Source organism: Neomonachus schauinslandi, chromosome 7 (genome assembly GCF_002201575.2).
Source record: "Neomonachus schauinslandi chromosome 7, ASM220157v2, whole genome shotgun sequence".
Taxonomy (NCBI): domain Eukaryota; kingdom Metazoa; phylum Chordata; class Mammalia; order Carnivora; family Phocidae; genus Neomonachus; species Neomonachus schauinslandi.
Window position 1 is genome coordinate 116,351,447 of NC_058409.1, and position 18,977 is coordinate 116,370,423.

Genomic DNA, 18,977 nt, shown 5'->3' on the forward strand with positions numbered 1-18,977 from the left:
AAGAGAACAAAGTAACTCCTAGGGGAGTGAAGACCGCTGGTGACCGTGACCACCACCACCACCACCACCGCCGCCGCCGCCGCCGCCACCAGCTCCTGCCATTGCGGCCACCCACGTTCACCATTCACCGGGAGACTCGAGAGGCGCTCGGCGGCGGGCCCGAGAAAGGAGCGAGGAGAGGCAGCCGGCCCTTCCGAGGAGTTATGGATGTTGGTGCATTCACTTCTGGCCAGATCTGCGCCCCGAGGGAGCTAACCAGCGGCCGCCACCTCCAGCTGTCTCCTTGCCTCGCACCAGGTCTTACCCGTCCAGTATGTTCCTTCTGATGAGACAATCTCCAGTGCCGAGAGTTTCAGTACAATGTGGAAATGGATACTGACACATTGTGCCTCAGCCTTTCCCCACCTGCCTGGCAGCGGCTGCTGCTTCTTGTTGCTGTTCTTGGTGTCTTCCATCCCTGTCACCTGCCCAGCCCTTGGTCAGGGCATGGTGTCACCAGAGGCCACCAACTCCTCTTCCTCCTCCTCCTCGTCCTCCGCGTCCTCTTCCTCCTTCTCCTCTCCTTCTAGTGCGGGGAGGCACGTGCGGAGCTACAATCACCTCCAAGGAGATGTCCGCTGGAGAAAGCTCTTCTCTTTTACCAAGTACTTTCTCAAGATCGAGAAGAACGGGAAGGTCAGCGGTACCAAGAAGGAGAACTGCCCGTACAGTAAGTAACAAATGCGCGCTCCCCTCCTTCCAATTATCCACCCCCCATCCCACAAGGGGGGGAAAATCTGTTCCAGATGTGGCCAGCTAAATATTTACGTCCCCAACCCCTGTAAAATGATTAAGTGGAATACTTTCACACTAAATCACTCCCCCCCATACATTGTGCTGCCGCCCCCCCTCCCCTTGACGCAGCGCCCTCCACACCCCCCATTTCTTGCCACCCCATCTGCCCCGTCTCTCTCTCTCCGGCTTGTCATTCCCGGGACCACGCAGGGCGCTGGAGAGTTGTTGCTGCGCCTTAGATGCCCCCCTCCGTCTCCATAGCCCTTCCGCACCTCATCTCAAGGTCCCCTTTCCCTCCCTTCTGGAACTGGCTCGAGTAAACACATTTGGTTTCTTTTCGCTGGCAATCTTATTAAGAGTTTTGGGACAGTTTTCTCAAGCTGAAAATAATTATCTGCTGTCAATTACAGGGGCTTTATGGGAGCTTTATTTAAGAAAGAAAAGTCAATTCCGCTGGCTCCCCACCCCCATCTCTTTACCCTACTACCTATCTAGACAGGAGTGCAAACATTTTTCTGGTTTTGATTTTTTTTTTTTTCCCTTGGCCCCTCATGTTGGTTTGAGTGATTGCAGTCCATGAAGTTAGCTTTTCAGGCACCACCGCTGCTATTTGTCTTCTGCCTGCCTTCTCTCTCGGTAACATGATGCTCATGTCTGCATTGTCAATGGCATATGCGTTGCTTTGTGGTGTCCTGCTGTACTCGTTTCTTCTGAAACCTCTCATATTGCAGAGCCATACTACTACAGCACTGTAAACATCTGGGACTGGATTCACACAGACCTCACACAAATTTCATTGTCATTCTTTTATTTTCAAAGTAAAAGTCATGAGGTCTGTTTCCATGGCTATAGTTTGTCCCATTGGATGAGGTTTTCTGCTCAGGATAAATTATGCCCTCTGCCCCATCCATTTTCTTTCTCTCTCTCTTTCCTTCTTTAGCTCTTTCTCTTCTTTCTTTCTTGCAGGGGTGTGGGCTGGGTAGGGGGAGGGAGAACTAGAAGAGGAGGGGTGGATATTGTATCTCTTCTTGAATCAGTCCAGCAAAGCCAGATTACTCTGTTGGCTTCCTTTCCTAGTTACTTTCAAGTGGTGAGACTTATTCACCCTCTATTGATTGCTATTTGAAAGGATCCCGAGGCTATGTAACGGCACACTGAAGACAGTAGACAATGACATTTAAACATCTTTAATGACCATTTAGCATTATCTCAATGGTCCTTCCAAGTTACCTTTTAAAGGGACCTTTATGTGTCAGTTGTTTGGGAATTTCTTGCCAACTAACTTAAATACGTAGGTCGGACATTCCAAGATACATTGGCCCAGAAAAGTATCTGGTACTAAGGGGAAAGACAGTTAATCAGAATTTAGCATTTTCTTTTTAAATAAAGATCTACAGGAATTAAGACTTAGATTTCTTATTTGGCGATCCACATATATTCAACATTAGCTTCTGTTCCTCTTCAGCTGCTGCTTCCATTTACTAAAATTAGCGATATGTTTATAAGTAATAAAAATACTTGTGAAAGTATCTTAAAATATTCCATAGTGTTTAACATAGAGATGGTAAATAGTCCATTACCTATTTTTTTTCCATTCTGATTCATAGAAAGTGGCTGAAATAATGTCATTTATGATTTTTTTGTTTGAAAGTCATTTGTTACCTGAATTCATTAGATATTGTGTTTAGATGGTATAGTTGTTGTTTAAAATTTAATACCTTTGTTCACTTCTAAAACAAAATAGTTGTGCTGTCATCCAGGTAGAATTATGGGGAAGAAGTAAGCTAAACACTTGCTGAGGAGTGAGCTGGGAGTTAAAAAAAAAAAATGCCCATTGACTGAAACTCCTCTTTGTATTTTTAGCTCATGGAGATAAATATATTTTCAAAGTGTTAACCTTGGGCAAAATTCTGGTGTTTTTTTTTTTTTTAGACACTAACTTGATTTTGCTATTGGTATATTTTAAGTGTCTTTATGACATGATATAAGGACCAATCTATACTAGTTTATTCATGCAACTGAAATTAATATTTTCTAAAATAATAATCATGTGTGCTTATTTAATAAAATGATTGCCAGGGATATAAATTGAATTATATTTTTACAGTAAGAATTATCTGCAAAGAGAAGAGTATACAATTTTTATTGCATAAAAACTAGTGTGGAAAATTTCCATTCTAACTGTCCAAAGTACAATAATATCTCTTCCATATGATAAAGTATAGCAATAGCCCTTGTTAAAATATCATATCTTATATAGTAATGCAATCATAATCAGTGGTTGAAAATGAAAGGGGTGGGGCTTACTCTGTTAAATAATGTCAAACCGCAAATAACTTAGGCTTTCCAAGAACATCTGTATCAAGACATAGCAAGTGAAAAGTAGAGGTTGAAAAAGCCTTAATTTCACATGTGGCTGGCTAATCAGAACACTGCTACAATTTCCAGCTGGACTGATTCAGCTGAACTACATGGTATCATTAAGATATTGTCTAAATGTTGCATAATTACATGTGAGCAAACTTTTGCCATGCCTACAGGGTAACCAGCCAGCCAGCCCACCAAATGGTAGCCTGTTAAATATTAGGATTTCTGAAGAGTGTCAGTTTCTTGTCCAAAAACCACTTTTCAGTAACATTTTCCTAAACAAGTTATTAATTATTCTCAATATACAAAGCTGTTCTTTTGAGGTTTGCTTATTTGAAGCTTAATTTTCTTTGTTACTTTTGAACCTGGTATTATTGCTGCTAAAATACAGTAACAACTTATCTAAGAGGTTACATGTTTGGGATGTCCTGGGTAATTAAACAACTGCTTTATTGGCTTTTTGCCAGCAAAATACTAACAAAAGGGAAGTAAAGAAATCACCCATAAGCATTGCAAAATCATTTTTAACTTCTACCTCCAAAGCTGGTTCCCAGAAATTGGATGGTTCTAAAAATGTGATATGGGCTAAAGAAACTCTTCTCAATTTGCTCAATTTGGGTGATTATAACTTTTTTTTTTTTTTTTTTTAGTGGAAGGGGTTAGTTTTGGGTTTGCTTCTATGCCATTATATGAAAATAGAACAAAGCGAGCAGAGATGAATTATGGTTCTTCTGCTAGAAGTCTGAGAAAACTTGAATAATTTAGAATAGCTGTAGTGTATCTGTCACTAGATGTGCTTAGGCTCATTTAAGTTTGTTTTATCATTATTTATATCTAGAGCTTTGCCCTTGAAACATTACTATTCAGCTCCAGTTCTGGCCCCCTAGAAAGGCTGGATACATCTGTTAGGTACCCTTGCAACTGGGACTGGTAGACTTATTTCTGGATGTGAGTGGACCGTGCGCTTCTCTCATGGTTGTCACTTGTAGAAAACGGGAGTTAGTAAAAAGAAAATGTATCCCTAAACTTGAGAGATCCAAGAATGGCTGTCCTCAAAATGGAAAGCCACAGTGCTTATGAGTCTTTGCGGGAAAGGAGTTTGGGAAACAACATAGAAATCAGTATGTACTGCATAGCATGTACCTATTTCTTCAATATATAGATCATTTAACACATAATGGTCCTATAATTTAGATATAACTATTCATATTTTTTCAAAGTAAACTGAAAAAAGGAAATTACCCAAGGTCATTCAACTGGAAATTGGCAGAGTCAGGTCAAGACCAAATCTATTTGGTTATATTATTTCTTTTACCTCCACTACTGGCAATATTGATGCCAATATATTTGAATTAGACACCTCAAAACTCTAAAAAACAAAGTATCCAAAATCTTAATCACTTCTTGCTATGAATACCAACAGTTCTTCAGGTTCAAACTGGAACAGTAGTAAATTGAGAGAGGAACAGAAATGAAACATGTTCAAGGTATCCTCACTGCAGGTGGCTACATGGTATCAGGCAAGGTCAGTGCATTCTCTAAGTGAAGTATCTCTTTTAATATTTTGTTTGGGAATATATTTGCTTATGGAAACACAGAATGCATGTACATGGATCTCACCTCTTTAACAGGGCATTAGAAATACATGACCATTTAAGAAAAATCCATGAATGTCATTGTATATAGTAACTGTTTACAGCTGAGGGCAAAATGTTTAATTGTTCCCACATGTAATAAAATAATTTGATTGTAAATAACAGTGTGAAATTGGGCTTTTGCAGAAACTTCTGATACATGACTCTAAAAAGGACAAAATCGTAGAGACCTCAAGCTACATATATGTCTGTGTGTGTGTGTGTGTGTGTACAGAGAGAGAGAGAGACAAGCTATATATATATATATATATATATATAAAAGAAAGTTTTAAAATGAGTCTGCAAATCAAAAAGGTACTTCACCTCATATAAATGACAATTACTGTCTAGGATTAAAGGTTTGCATTATTACTTTTAAATCAGGACTAGGACTTACTGTAGGAAGTTAAATAATGTGAGAAAGTAATTATGGAGGAAAATAGGGACTTGAATATCATCTCCTAATAAATATACAATGGATTTTTGGGAAGAAAACCTATATACAACTTATGGCTTCCTCTGGTGTCTTATTTAAGTTGTAGTCATTTCTAGAGTTTGGTTGCATAATTTATAACTGGCAGCACTTAATCATGTGCATTGAAGATTTATGAAGGTGGAAGGCACTGTACTTAATGTTTACATGACACTGTCCTGTTACCTTTACCGCATTCCTACCATATGGACCTTCCACTTTGATGGCTTTATCATAAATCCATTAAAAAATACACATAGTTTCCTTTTCATAAATCTGATTTATAACCTACTAGAAGAAACCCAAGAAAACAGTTGGCAGAAATCACATGCCAACATTAGAGTATGAGAATTCAGAAATGCTAAACTTTAGGTAGGTCTTGGGTATTTTAGGAATCTATTAGGCAAAGGTATGGATCACTCTTTAAAAACAGGTGTTTTCAAAATGATGTTTAAGCACAGAATTTAAAAGAGAAACTGGGTCTTATAGGATGAAGGAAACTCCATTACATGGATATTTTCTTCTATATTTTTACTGTCTGGTTTAGAGCAAAAAGGCTTATTCCAGTTCATTTTTTTTTAGTGTTTAATGAACTTATAGTAGAATATGAATGAGCACTTTAAATTCCTGCACAGTTACCTTAATGTGCAGAGGCAAATCCCATTTATTATCCAAACGTCTGACTTTCCACAAGCCAAAATGTTGGAAAAAAGTTGACAGCTCATTTGAAATGGAGCTAATGTTCCTCACATTTATGAGCTGCCTGTGAATATCTACATCTTTCCTAAGCCTTAAATGTCTGTATGCTTATCCAAAAATTGTAGTACAAATGAGATTTCTTTATTATGCTTCAGAAGGAAGAGTAATACATGTGTATTAGTTCAAAGTGATTTTAATCTATCTTAACATTAATTCTGTGAACTTTGTAATGAGGAGTAATTCAGATGACGTTTTTAGTATTACTGTTCCAACATTTGTTAGCATTAACAGTTGATACTTGCTTAATGCAAGTAAGTAAAATATTAGTATTTCCCTCCCAGAAATTAAAGTTCTCTTTTAATTTTCCAGGAGGATGGGACATAAGATTTATGTTTATGTAATTTTAATACAGCTTTATCACAGTCTAGCATATCTAGAAGATAATGAACCTCATTTTGTCTCAAGTCCTTTATGCAGAAAAATCTTCATTTTTCATGGTATACTGCAATGATTTAAGATCGTTTACATTTACCATTTGACCAGTGGTGTTTGTTACTTGGTTTTGCCAATCAAAAATACTTACTTTTCATGATTGGCACTCTTTTTTTTTTTTTTTTTTTTTAGTGCCTGTTACCTTTACTTGTGCCAGTCAGTCAGGATGACAAGTGACAACCTAGAAATAGGCCTTTAAAGTTAGTGAGAGAAAATACATCTGCATCTTGGGAAGTCATCAGTGACACTCTGATCAAGAATTAATGAATACAAAATGTCGATGCTTTATAGAATCAGTTTAAAACCAAATATTTAATCAGTACAGAGTTGACACAAATAGAAAGTTTCAAGATATCTAAAAGGGAGCCAGGTCATCCACCAAATAATGGCCTTAAAGGCTCCCTTGCCTTTAAATCAGGTCAGTTGTGTTCTTTCTTTGAACACTGTGTTCTAATTGGAACAATAAATCAAAGAAGACACTCAGAGTAGATTCCCATGTAAGGTGGACAACTGGACAGTGACTTTTTACTGCTGCTAACACGTGCATCCAATTACCATTTGAAAGATTCATAGTGCTGGCAGTAAAGCATTGCCTTATTTTATAGTTCACCTAATAATTCTTCAGCCTAAATCTGTCCACCTTTACCTATATCTAATCTGTCAGTATGTGTGTTATCATTAACGAGGAATTTTCAAATGTTTGGCATGCTTCCTACAGTGAATGATGACACTGAGCGATTAATGAACCATTTAATTAACCATAATAGAAGAGGCAAAGTATTGATTAAGTCAATATATCCCCAACTTCAGGTAACTGTCAACTAAATATAACCCAATAATTGCACCACAACTATCACTTAATTGTGAATGGTGTGGGTTAACTGCAACTTAATTACAAGTAGCAATGGTTAACTGCAAAATTGAGAACTTTTTTAAAAAGGCATTTTCCTGTAATCATTGTTTTCTTTCAAGCACCTGGTGTTAACATGCTTTACTGAAAAACATACGTGTTAGTTCATCCTTAACCTTTTTTGATGCATTGCCCCTGTTTGAGGATAACCTGACCTATTCATAGAGTCTCTACAATTTAAGGCTCACCAAATTCTAATAGTTCTGTCTTGAGGCATTTATACAGCTGAACTATTAGACATCTGTGATAGCCTTGCCTCTGAGGCAGTGTGAACCCATGATACTTTTTCAGTCCTTCATTATTTTCCTCCTCTTTTTCTTGTCCCCCCCCCACCCCACCCCACATTTTCCCCAGTCTCCAAACCCTTTCCATACCATTTAGGTCAGGGAAAGTCATCCATTATCATTGCTTATAATATGACATATCATGTCATATTATATTTGGAGCCAGCAGTCTCAACCTTTTTGGATGTGCAACATCCAAGACAGCTTATATTCTACGCATGAAAGTCTTCAGCAATGTAAATTCCACATACTCCATCAGGAGTCTCTTCTCAGTTTGAATCTCCAGTGAATTCTCCCTTATCCCAGCACTCAGGTCAATTTCTTATAGCTTTGCCTTTAGTGAAATAGGCAAACCACAGATAAGTACCTTCTGCAAATGAATGCTGTCTGGTTACTAAATCATCATCTTGTATTTTTCCCCAGATTAAATATTCTGTTTCCAATAACTCTCTTTGCAGGTTCATTTTACCTTTCTTTTAACTTGTTTTAGTACATGTAACACTTACTAGCTACTTTGTCAATTTCCTTACTTTTTTTGTCTTTGTCTGGACTCCTATAAGAGAAAGTGAAGATGATTTAGGGAATCAAATAACTATTCCTCTTCTATTTTAGTCATCATTTATCTCTAAGAAGATGAATGCTAACCATAAAGGTCTTTACTATTTCCAACTTCCGTGATTGCCCTTAAATTACAAAGCTTCTCTGTACATCCCTGTCAAATGTTAACTTTTAAAAATAAAACCCATTTTCTCATTAATAATGGCTATCAAAGGGGAAAAAATGTAAAATACACATGCATATATATATATATTCCAGACTGACCAAATATAGAAATGCACATATCTTTGTTGGAAAAATATTAAGACACCTACAGGAGTTAGAATTTGAATTAATAGATACATGTATGTTCATATTTCTTTCAAGGAAGAGTCTTTTTGTACTGATTGCTGAATTAAATTTATTTTTATTATATACAGAATCTGACTATATAAGTTAGATTGCTCTGTTACCATAATAATTAAAAGTCAAGCTTCTTTTTACGATTGATTTCAAATTAAAAAAACACACTTATTTCAAAGTATATAGATATATAGATGTAGATATATTTCCAAAGCCTAAATTGCTTCGATTTATTGATAGAATTATTAAAAGAAAAATGAATATTTTGTAACATGGGGAAAATGGTGACACATGATATTAATTTACAAACTATTTCTCATCTAAAGTGAGCTATATTTACTATGTTATTAATAACAGTAATTACCAATGTAGTAAACCAGATTTCTAGGGATTTTTTGAAACATCTCCGTAGAAGGGTATGATTCTACAAATATGAAAAAAAAAGTGCTAAGCGTGTTGATCAAATTATGGAATAAAAACCTGATAAACAAAACTACAGAAGTGCTCTCAAGCTGACGCAAGAGAGATGGTAAAGAACATATAATTAGAATGTTCGAAGCCAGAAGAAAAGCAGAAGAAGCCAGAGAGCATTTAGACACAGACTGTGGAAGGAGGAGGACATGCTTTGCTAGAGTGATGGAGACAAGGGTTTTGAACTCCCAGGAAAGAGATCAGGCTAATGAGTAGCGCTGCAAAAGGGCTGACATGACAAGAAAGGTGTGAGGGAAATATAACCCAAGCCCTGGCATTTGACTGCATGTTAAATTAACTGAAATGAGAATCTGTGATCTAAAAGGAATCCTACAGAAGTAATCACAGCCATGGTATCAAAGTAAGAAAGGCCAAGTCCAGAGTTCCTGCTAAAGAGGCAGTAGGAAAGAGGGATTAAAAGTGTGGGCTTTGATTAAAAGTGACTACAAGTATGGCCCTGGATTGCAAAGACACTTTAAAGACACAGAAGTGGGTGTAGTTGAGGCTTTGAACTGCCAGACAATAGTGTATGACTTGGGCAAGTTGTTATCAGTAAAACAACAACATTGACAATACCTTCCTCTTTCCTATATGGTAATGATTAAATGAGATTATTCATTCATTCAGCAGAAATTGAGTGCCGCTTTGTGTCAGATACCGTGTGACATGTACATACAGTACTGAAAAACAATGCTGGTTTTGCTCTCACAGAGCTTCACTCTAAAGACAGTGACCAAAATAAAAAAAAAAGAAAGAAAGAAAGAGAAAAAAAAAAAAAACAAGTAAACAAAGATGTGATGAAAAATTGGGGTAAATGCTATGGAAGAAACAAGTAGTGTCCTCTAAAAGAAAACAACTGGGAACTATTCTAAACCTCACGGCTAAGAGGCATTTGAAGGTGGGAGGTGGAGATGGGAAGAGTATGGGGAGCGATGCCTCCTCCAAGAAGTACAGAATCGGCACACTGAGCCTGGGGTTTGGTGAGAAGTTTGCAGAAGTCAGACTTAATGCATGAATAGCTTAATGGTGCCTGGTGCTTAATAAGGCCTCAGCAAATGGGTATTATGTAAAGAAAATGTAAGGATGATGCTCCCCTTTGTTTTAAGGGAAAGGATCAGGAAAACAACTAGCAGATTATTTGCTGAAGTGGGAAGTAAAAATATTGGAACTGAAGAAAGTGGCAGGAATGAGGAATACACCTGGCATTTTTAGAAAAAGAAAATATTAGAACATCTGAAATTACTTAAGATTTGCAATTGTAGCATCTGTAATGCTCTAAAGTTTGGGGGGAAGAGTAAAGGTCTGGTTTAATAGACTAGTAGCAGATACTGGAAAATTGAAGATAATTTGAGGAGAGAGAGAAGAGTTGAAAATAAAGAAGATAAAAAATGTGTTAAAAGGACATATTGTAAAAAAACAAAGGAAAAGAAACAGGGACAAAACAGGTAACTGTAGAGACTGGAGGAAGGCAGATTACTGAAGAAAAGGCAAAAAGAGAAAAGTGACTCTAGGTGAAATATTTCAAGACAAACTATGCTTCAAGTTATGATACGGTTTTGAACCAGGATTATCACAGATGCTCAGCTCTCAGTAAATTCGGTAGTTAAACTGGTTCTTGTTTCTCATCCCATGACTGTGACCTTTTTGGCCCATAGCCTCAAAGGGTTTACAATCTAGAGATAGAGACAGGAAATCTTCACAAGGGGTTGGAAGATAATATAAGACATTTATACTAACCACCAAAGAAGCAGGGCAGAAACGAAGTGAACAGCAACCCATGGGATTCATGAATGACATGGGCAGGATCACACTGAGGATAAGGACTCCAGCTAGACACCAATAGAGAGGAGCAAGAATGTCCTAAAAGAGGGCACAGAAGCATGTGGGCACAAAACCTTACATGAAGTTTCCAGGCAATAACAGGTAGGCAAACGGGGTGGAGGAGAGTTTACAGGCTGGGGCTACCTTATGAAACACAAAGAATAATACACTAGAAAGTGTTGTCATGTGTGTGGGGGGTAATATAAATACCCTTGTATTTGAGGACTTCACTTTTCTGCTACAACATTACATTAAGAGTTTTCATTTAAAATTAGACTTTTTCATTTGTTTTACTTTTTGAAGTAAAGGAAAAACAAAGAGAAGGCAAAGAAATATTTTACATGGCTATATAAATTATAGTATAATAGACATAACCTAAACATTGAAATTCTAGCTTGATCAGCCAAACAAACCAAAACCCAAAACTGATTTTATACTAGGGACACAAAATAGTTCTTCTGATCTACCCCAAATGGCATCTTCTTTAGCACTCATCATTACTTAAAAATTTTAAATAGTCCCTACTGCAGAAGTTCTTAAAATATACGTAGTGCTGGGAAGGGTTTTGTCATTTCTCAGCAGATTCCCAAAGACAACTACTGAACCCTCAATAGTACTTGCTCCCATTGTGTATTTCTTCTTGTCATTCTTGTTCTAAATTAGCTCAGGCTCACCTGGTTTAGGTGATTAGGAAAAGAAACAAAGTAGATACAGCTCCTTTTCTTGCAAAAGAATATACTTAAATATTTTTAAAACAAACGAGGAGTAAGACACAGACAGCAAATATGCAGCTGCCCCCAAGATGAAGACCATGAGCTTTGGAGACCAACTTCTTGATATAGAATCAGGGTTCTAACCCTCGGTAGCTTTGTGGCTTTGGACAAATTACTGGGTTGTGATCTTTGCAACTATTAAGTGAAGATAATAACATCACCCACCTCATCACTGTTGGCAGGATGAGATTATAAATGTGAAATTCTCAATACAGGGCTTGGCGCATTTTAAGAGCTCAAAATGTTAGCTCTCATTACCCTTTTATGCTATGACTACTGTGTTGTTTTTAACTATGTCATTTTCTGAAAGGATCGCTAAGTCATGGCCTAATGTAAGATTAGACAGAAAATTGATTATCATACAACTTTACTTCATTTTATAGTTTATAAGGCATTTATATTCATGTGTTCATGAGTTGATTCTCAGAAAAATTCTATAAAATGGATAAAATAGTCACTGTCACTCTCATACTATATTTAGAGAAGAAAACTGAGTCTAAAAGTTACGGTGCCAGGCTCAAGTGAGATAGTTAGCATAAGTGGGTCAGGATTCAAACCTAGGCTAGGCTCAGCAAGGGTGACCTTCTGCCTTGGTGTGCTGGGACAGTCTCAGTATGTGCCTCTCACACTGGCATATTAATAATGGCACCCTGTTCACTCTCGAAGGCTCACATTACAAAATCACCCTTAGCCAGTTTGCCTCTGTGTAAGGCACAAACCTACACAAGCCAGTCCCCTATTAAATACTTGAATTTCTTCACAATGTCCTTAGAACAAGATCTACATTCCTTAACATGTCCTGTAAGGCCCTCAGGACTTGTTCCCTACTGATTCCCCACCCCATTTCTTACTATACTCCCCATGATAGACATACTGAGTAGATGTTAGTTCCAGAACATGCCTTGTCCCCTCATGTCCAGACCTCACACACACAACGAGGTCTAGCTGGAGTTCTCTTTCTCTCCTTGTCCCTAGCACTCCTTCCTGTCAAAATCCTGTTAGATGTCATCTCTAGGAGGCCTTCCCGAACACTCCCCAAACATTTTGTCTCTAGTATTTTAACGCACTCTCACACTTGATTAGTTGACCCATCTAGTTTCCTCATACACAGAAGGCCTGTTGAGGGTAAGGACTGTACATATCACATTGACCTTCACATGTGAGCCCTCCATACAGAGTCTGGTATGCAGTGGGTCCTTCCTATATATTTACTAAGTAAAAATTGTTGTTTTTAACTGCATATCCTCGATCCAAATCACTTAGACTCTTTGGTTCAGTCACTTGGTCTGGAAAGCATGATTAATACACCGCCTACCCGAAAAAATATGGTTGAAGTAAATTATCTTTTAAAATTATATTAGGTTCTAAGTTCTACAGTTCTGAGAACTCAGAAAATGTTAGGCCCATCATTACCTAACTGAAAGTTAAGTACTTAAATTCATACAAACTTCTGAATGGATATATTATGTAACCCTTGAAATGGATTCTTTCCCACATTTCTCCAGTTTTCCTAAAGTTACTATTGACTATGGTCAGTGGATATAAATGATGACTTTATTCTCTTTTAAAATTGATGCTGGCTGTGAGATACTTTTTGTTTCAGAGTTATAGTTGGATACTGGAGTAATTTTAGGAATTAAGAAATGAGGAGTGCCTGGGTGGCTCAGTCGTTAAGCGTCTGCCTTCGGCTCAGGTCATGATCCCAGGGTCCTGGGATCGAGCCCCGCATCGGGCTCCCTGCTCAGCGGGAAGCCTGCTTCTCCCTCTCCCATTCCCCCTGCTTGTGTTCCCTCTCTCTCACTGTGTCTCTGTCAAATAAATAAACAAAAAAAAAATCTTAAAAAAAAAAAAGAAATGAGAAATTCTTGGTGGTAATTCATTTAGAGAAGAAGACTGTACTGCAAAGAGTGGGAGTAAAAGCATATGGTTCATAGTCTTGGTCGTGTCAAAATATTTGCTGTGCAGTCTCAGGCATGCCATTTACTTTAATGTGACCTCAGACACCTAATCTATGGAATGAGTACATTGAACTAAATTATTATTAAAATATTTTTATTCAATACACTCATTGCCTAGATTAAGTACCAGATTCTGCAAGCATACAGATATCAGGAGATAACAACTATGATATGCTGAGTAATAGCCACCCAAAGATATTAAGTCCTAATCCCCAGAGCCCATGAATGCTACTTTTTATGGTAAAATTTTTGCAGGTGTGATTGAGTTAAGGGTTTGTAGATGAAGAGATGATCCTACATTATCCAGATGGGCCTTACATGCTGTCACTTGTTCTTATTATAAAAGAAAAAGGGAGATTAGACACACACAGAAGGCAGTTCAGTGATGGAAACAGAAAAAAGAGAGACTTAAAGATGTGATGCTTTGCTTTTGGAAGGAAATGTGAGCCCAAGGAATGTTGCTGTAGAAGCTGGAAGAGGAGAGAGAGACTCCCGCAGAGCCTATGGAAGGAGGTTGGCCATTCCGATACCTTCATCTGAGCCCAGTCAAATGGATATTGGGCTTCTGGCCTCCGGGCTGTGAAAGAATCAATTACTATTGCCTTAAGACACCAACTTTTTAGTAATTTGTTACAGCAGTCAAAGGAAACTAATACAGATTTTGATACCTCAGAGTGGCATGCTGCTATAACAAATACCTAAAAGTGTGGAAGTGACTCTGGAATTGGATCATGGATATAGGCGGAAAGAATTCTGAGACACATGACAGAGAAAGCCTAGATTGTCTTAAACAGACTTCTGTAGAAATACAGGCATTAAAAGCGCTCTGGTAAGGGCTCAGAAGGTTGTAAAGAGCACAGTAGAGAAAGCCTACATTATCTTAGAGAATACATATCTCTTCATAAACAGAATATTGGTAGAAATATGAATATGGAAAGTGATTCTGATGACAGCCAGAGGAAATAGCATGTTACTGGAAACTGGAAGAAAGACAGGCCTTGTCATACAGTGGCAGACGCTTAGCTGCGCTGTGTATTATAGTCATGCGGGAAGCAGAACTTGTATGAGGCGAACTTGCAAATGTAACTGTGGGGAATTCCAAGAAATGTGTTGAAGGTACAGCCTGATTTCTTGCTGCTTCTAGTAAAATGTGAGAGGAAAGAGAGAGAGTGAAGAAAGAACTGTTAAGCAAACCAGAAGAGCACTTGATGATTTGGGAAATCCTCAGCCTATCCAGGTGGCAAAAGATTGCTAAATTAGGAGGTACACCTAGGAAGTGTGTTCTACAAAAAAGGCTGGGGTGTGGCTGGACAGCCTTAATCTAGTGCTGGAGAGATTAGGCACGTGACTGATAGGTTCCCTCAGCCATCTCAACGGAAGCTAGGAATAGAGATTATAAAAGGAGGATCTGAGGAGGACCCTCCAACTACTGACATGGATGCCTATGACATACACAGGAGACCCACAAAGTTTTGAGAATGTTGTAGCAGCAGAAACACTGCTGGCTTGGACTAAAAGAGACAGAGTTGGATAAAATGAAGGAAAGCTGTCAGATTCCCACAATCTTACAGGCAGGAAACAGGCTGATAAAACTATTCAGTTACAAACACATGCTAGCTTTAAAAAAAAAAGGAAGGATCACCATGAGGGCAGAGCCTTAGGCACAGAAGGCAGAACCACAGAGGTAGAGGCAGAGACCCTAACCATAGGCCCAGAGGCAAGACCCACAAGCTATGGAGGACTATTAGACTAAAATAATTTCTGTAAAAATATCTAACTGACTATCAAGCTTATAATAGAACCTCAAATTTTAGTTGAATCTGACAATGAGTTTAAACGACCATATATCTGTAAAACGTTGCTTAAAAAATATAGTTTATTTGCACATAATACCTTGATTGCTGGGCACTGCCAGAGCAGAGGAAGGGCTCTGATTGTTTGATGCAGAACTGTGGTCTGATTTTCCACTGGGTTATAAATTCAGTGTGGATTAAAGAGTATCAGTTCTCTTCCTCCTCACTGGTCCAAGAGCCACACTCCTGAAGGTACATGCTAAGCCCACGGGAACCTTTCCAAATTAAAGAGGCCCTTTTAGAGTTAAAGGTGATAGCAGATCTATTTAATAAATGGATGATTGATATAATTAAAATGTAAGTAAGTGGTACTCTCTGAAGTATTTCAATGTCTCAGTATATTGAAGCCACATTTGCTCTCTTTGAAACTATACCCTGCATCCTCTATCCTCTGTCGCTGTGGATAAAATTCACATAACATCCTAGTTTAAGCTTTTCACATCACAAAAATGTTTCCATAATGGTGCAACTCTCCTAAAATTTATTGTCATGACTGTTTATGTCACTTAAATTTTTAAAGCCTGGAAGAAAGCATGATTCTAAAACTGGCATTTCCTCTTATAGAAAATTAGTTTCTCTCACAGCAATAGGGGCTATGAAGTTGCAGACAGTAGATACATGTTTTTTTGTCATGTCTTAGGGTAATGGGGCTCTTCTCTAAGCTGAGGCTGGCTGTGACATCTCCTAAGTTGGAGTGTGATGGAACTCACTGCTTTTTCTCCTTCACACTCATGGTTAACTGAGTGTTGGGGCTATAGTAATTTGAGAAGAGAGAGAATGGTGGTGATATTGGGAAAGGTGGGTGCAATTAGGCGTAGGGCTCTCATGCAAGGGAACTGGACAAAAGATCCGATCCACAATGATCTTGAGCACAATGAGCATGCTGGTGGTGAGGATCAATCTTACCATCCCTGGTGGCATTCAAAGATTTTTACTTGTAGTCTCTGAGTCCAAGCAAATGGCATAGGTCCATACAAGTCTACAGGAGGCTTCTGAAACATGCTTAGCAATAGAATGCCGGTTGTGCACTCTGATCTGAGAGGCAGCCCCTACCTATTTCTCTTAATAAAAATAAGATTCCTTCTAAAAAGTACATAGGAAGGACATTTGGAGCAAAAAGAGCAAGAGAGGCCAGATTTGAAATAGCTAGTAATAAGAGGCCATGTTAAGTATTTCTCAGAGTTGGGCCTCTGGACCGTGTGATCAGAATGAACGAGGGTGCTGGCTCAAAATGTGAACAGTAAGAGCCCTATTCCAGAAGGACTGCAAGGGGGTAGGGGAGACTGGTAAGAGGTACACACACAGGAATCTGAACTTCAGTAGACACTTCAAGTGATTCTTAATGCCAACAAACCTCTAAGAAACAACCAAATTAAGGATGATACTAAGTTAGGTATGGAGGTGAGGAGATAAAAGGCCAAAGGTGTCTTGAGCTTGGAATCATCTAAAAAAAACCTGGCAGAATGAATTTCATACGCATACTGCGTGTTTGCCCATTTTCCATTTTTGCACATAATCTGGGAATGGGGAAAGTGCCAGTATATTTTGTAAAGAGGAAGTAATTGTAAAAGTGAGTTAAAACATATGCTGAAGTGTTAATGCTCTTTGGTTGGTGGACGTTAGTGATAAATCTGAGATGAGGTCAGTTTTCAGCTCACTGTGTAAAGGCACGAGTCGCATGTGCCCAATCTGGGGTGAGGGGAGAGACAACGCGACACTTGCGTGAAGCTTCTCCCTGTGTCAGAGCACCCTGCCACTGTTATTTATGAGCAAGAGCTGGGGGTGCTACACCAAATGACAATTGTGTAAACAAACTTTTAGCCATTCAGGGCTCCTCCCCACTTGTTTTGTTATTGTTGTTGTTATTTTGAAGCCACAGGAATCTGTGTATAAGCACCCCTAATCCCAAGAGCGTTCGCAGGAACAGAAACCTCCAAGTGATCACTTGAGTTTGCCGCACAGCTTCTAAAGCTAGAATCATGAAGACAGAATACTGATGAGATTCTAGAGTTTCCCAGAAATGATCTTCCAAACTCCAGCAGCTCTTTAATGGCTTAGGCATTATTGAGAGGAATGCCTCTCTGTTGTGACACTTGCTTTCTTCCAGTTGTGGAAATCATTTGAGCATCAGTTCCCGTTTATGACCCTTTTGTTCAGGTGATTCGGACTGGCAGGCACTACAGAAAAGGCTGTGTGATATGTCCACCTTGGGTGTTCCATGAGTATGCAAATGGTAGGTTCCCTTCTGGTTCAGTGACATTTCTTTATTCCTACAAAAGACATCTTGGACCAGACTTACAGCCCAAATAACTTACAGAATGTCTCCTGCAAAGTCACAGGGAATATGAATCTGGAAATATTAATTAAAAAAACAACAATTAGCACCCCCTCTGATGCATCTTTTTTCCCATGTTTATTTCTTCTTATATATTTTTTTCTTTGTACTGAAAGCTTCAAAGTCATTTAATAAGATCAGCCAGAATATGTTCATCTGAGTTGAGCTATACATAATCACTGACCCTGGCCACAATTTATTAATCTGAGATGATTACTGTACTGACCAACCTCAAGTAGTGTGGTTGGGTTTTTCACAATCCAAAAAGACTTCATGGGGTTTTAAATTATTTGTTATATCCTGCTGTGCTCTATGAGGTACTTGGCCAAAGGTGTTTTTGCCCTAATGTCTTGTGCTCCAAAGAAGGCATCAAATTTTTTCAACTTTTAAAAAAATCTCAAATTGAACACTGCTGATTTTATTCACCAGAAAAAATGTCATCCATAAATTGTCATATTATTTTCCCTTTTGATGACAAGGGTTATAGAATAAAAGCATCCTGTTCTGGACCTTCCGACCATCCCATGGCCTTATTCAGTGACTGACACTTTAATTGAATTAAAGTTTTCAACTAGTAATAGTAACATTTTGTCATACAGTAAAACTAGAAAGATACTAGAAAAATAACTTAGAAAAAGTTGTATTCTTAAATTCATTCTTATTTTACCTTAAACATAATAAACATTCAGTGATACCCCTACAATCTCTTAGATTAATTGCATGGAAAATCCTTGTTTTCCTATGTTGATCACTGAAAATGTTTGGAGGCCATTCAGTTTTAATCAACGTAGGGGTTCTTCATGTCCCACTGATTGTTTTATCATTTTGGATTATCAACAAAATCCACTGAACACACAGGTAAAGTTTTATTGAAAAAACAATATAACAACGATTTTATTAGGCAACATTGAGTGATTGATGTAAACTGGGGCAACAGTCTTCACTATTGATACCTAGAGCTCCAGAGTTGTAGACACTGTTTCAGTTCTGTTTTTAGAATGGGATAAAAGAATAACAGCTTAATGGCATAGAATGCTTAGTTAGTCCTAAATACTTCACATGTGTACTCATTTCATCTTCAAACAACCCTAGGGTGGGGATACTAGTCATCCCAACTTGCAGATGGGGAAATCTAAAGGTGCTAGGAGACTGAGTAATTTCCCTGCAGTCTTAACAGTTGATAAGAGGTGGAGCTAGGACTTGAACCCAGGTAGAGTGGTCCCAGTGCACATGC

At 38.3% G+C, this 18,977-nt stretch overlaps 1 protein-coding gene across 1 annotated transcript in view; it reads left to right on the top strand.

Moving 5' to 3' along the window:
* Nucleotides 1-360: 360 nt before the first annotated feature.
* FGF10 (fibroblast growth factor 10) overlaps nucleotides 361-18,977 on the top strand; it is a 75,826-nt gene continuing 57,209 nt past the window's right edge. The window contains exon 1 of the mRNA XM_021696724.2: nucleotides 361-709. Within this exon, the coding sequence (XP_021552399.1) occupies nucleotides 361-709 (349 nt within the window). The remainder of the gene's footprint in view (nucleotides 710-18,977) is intronic.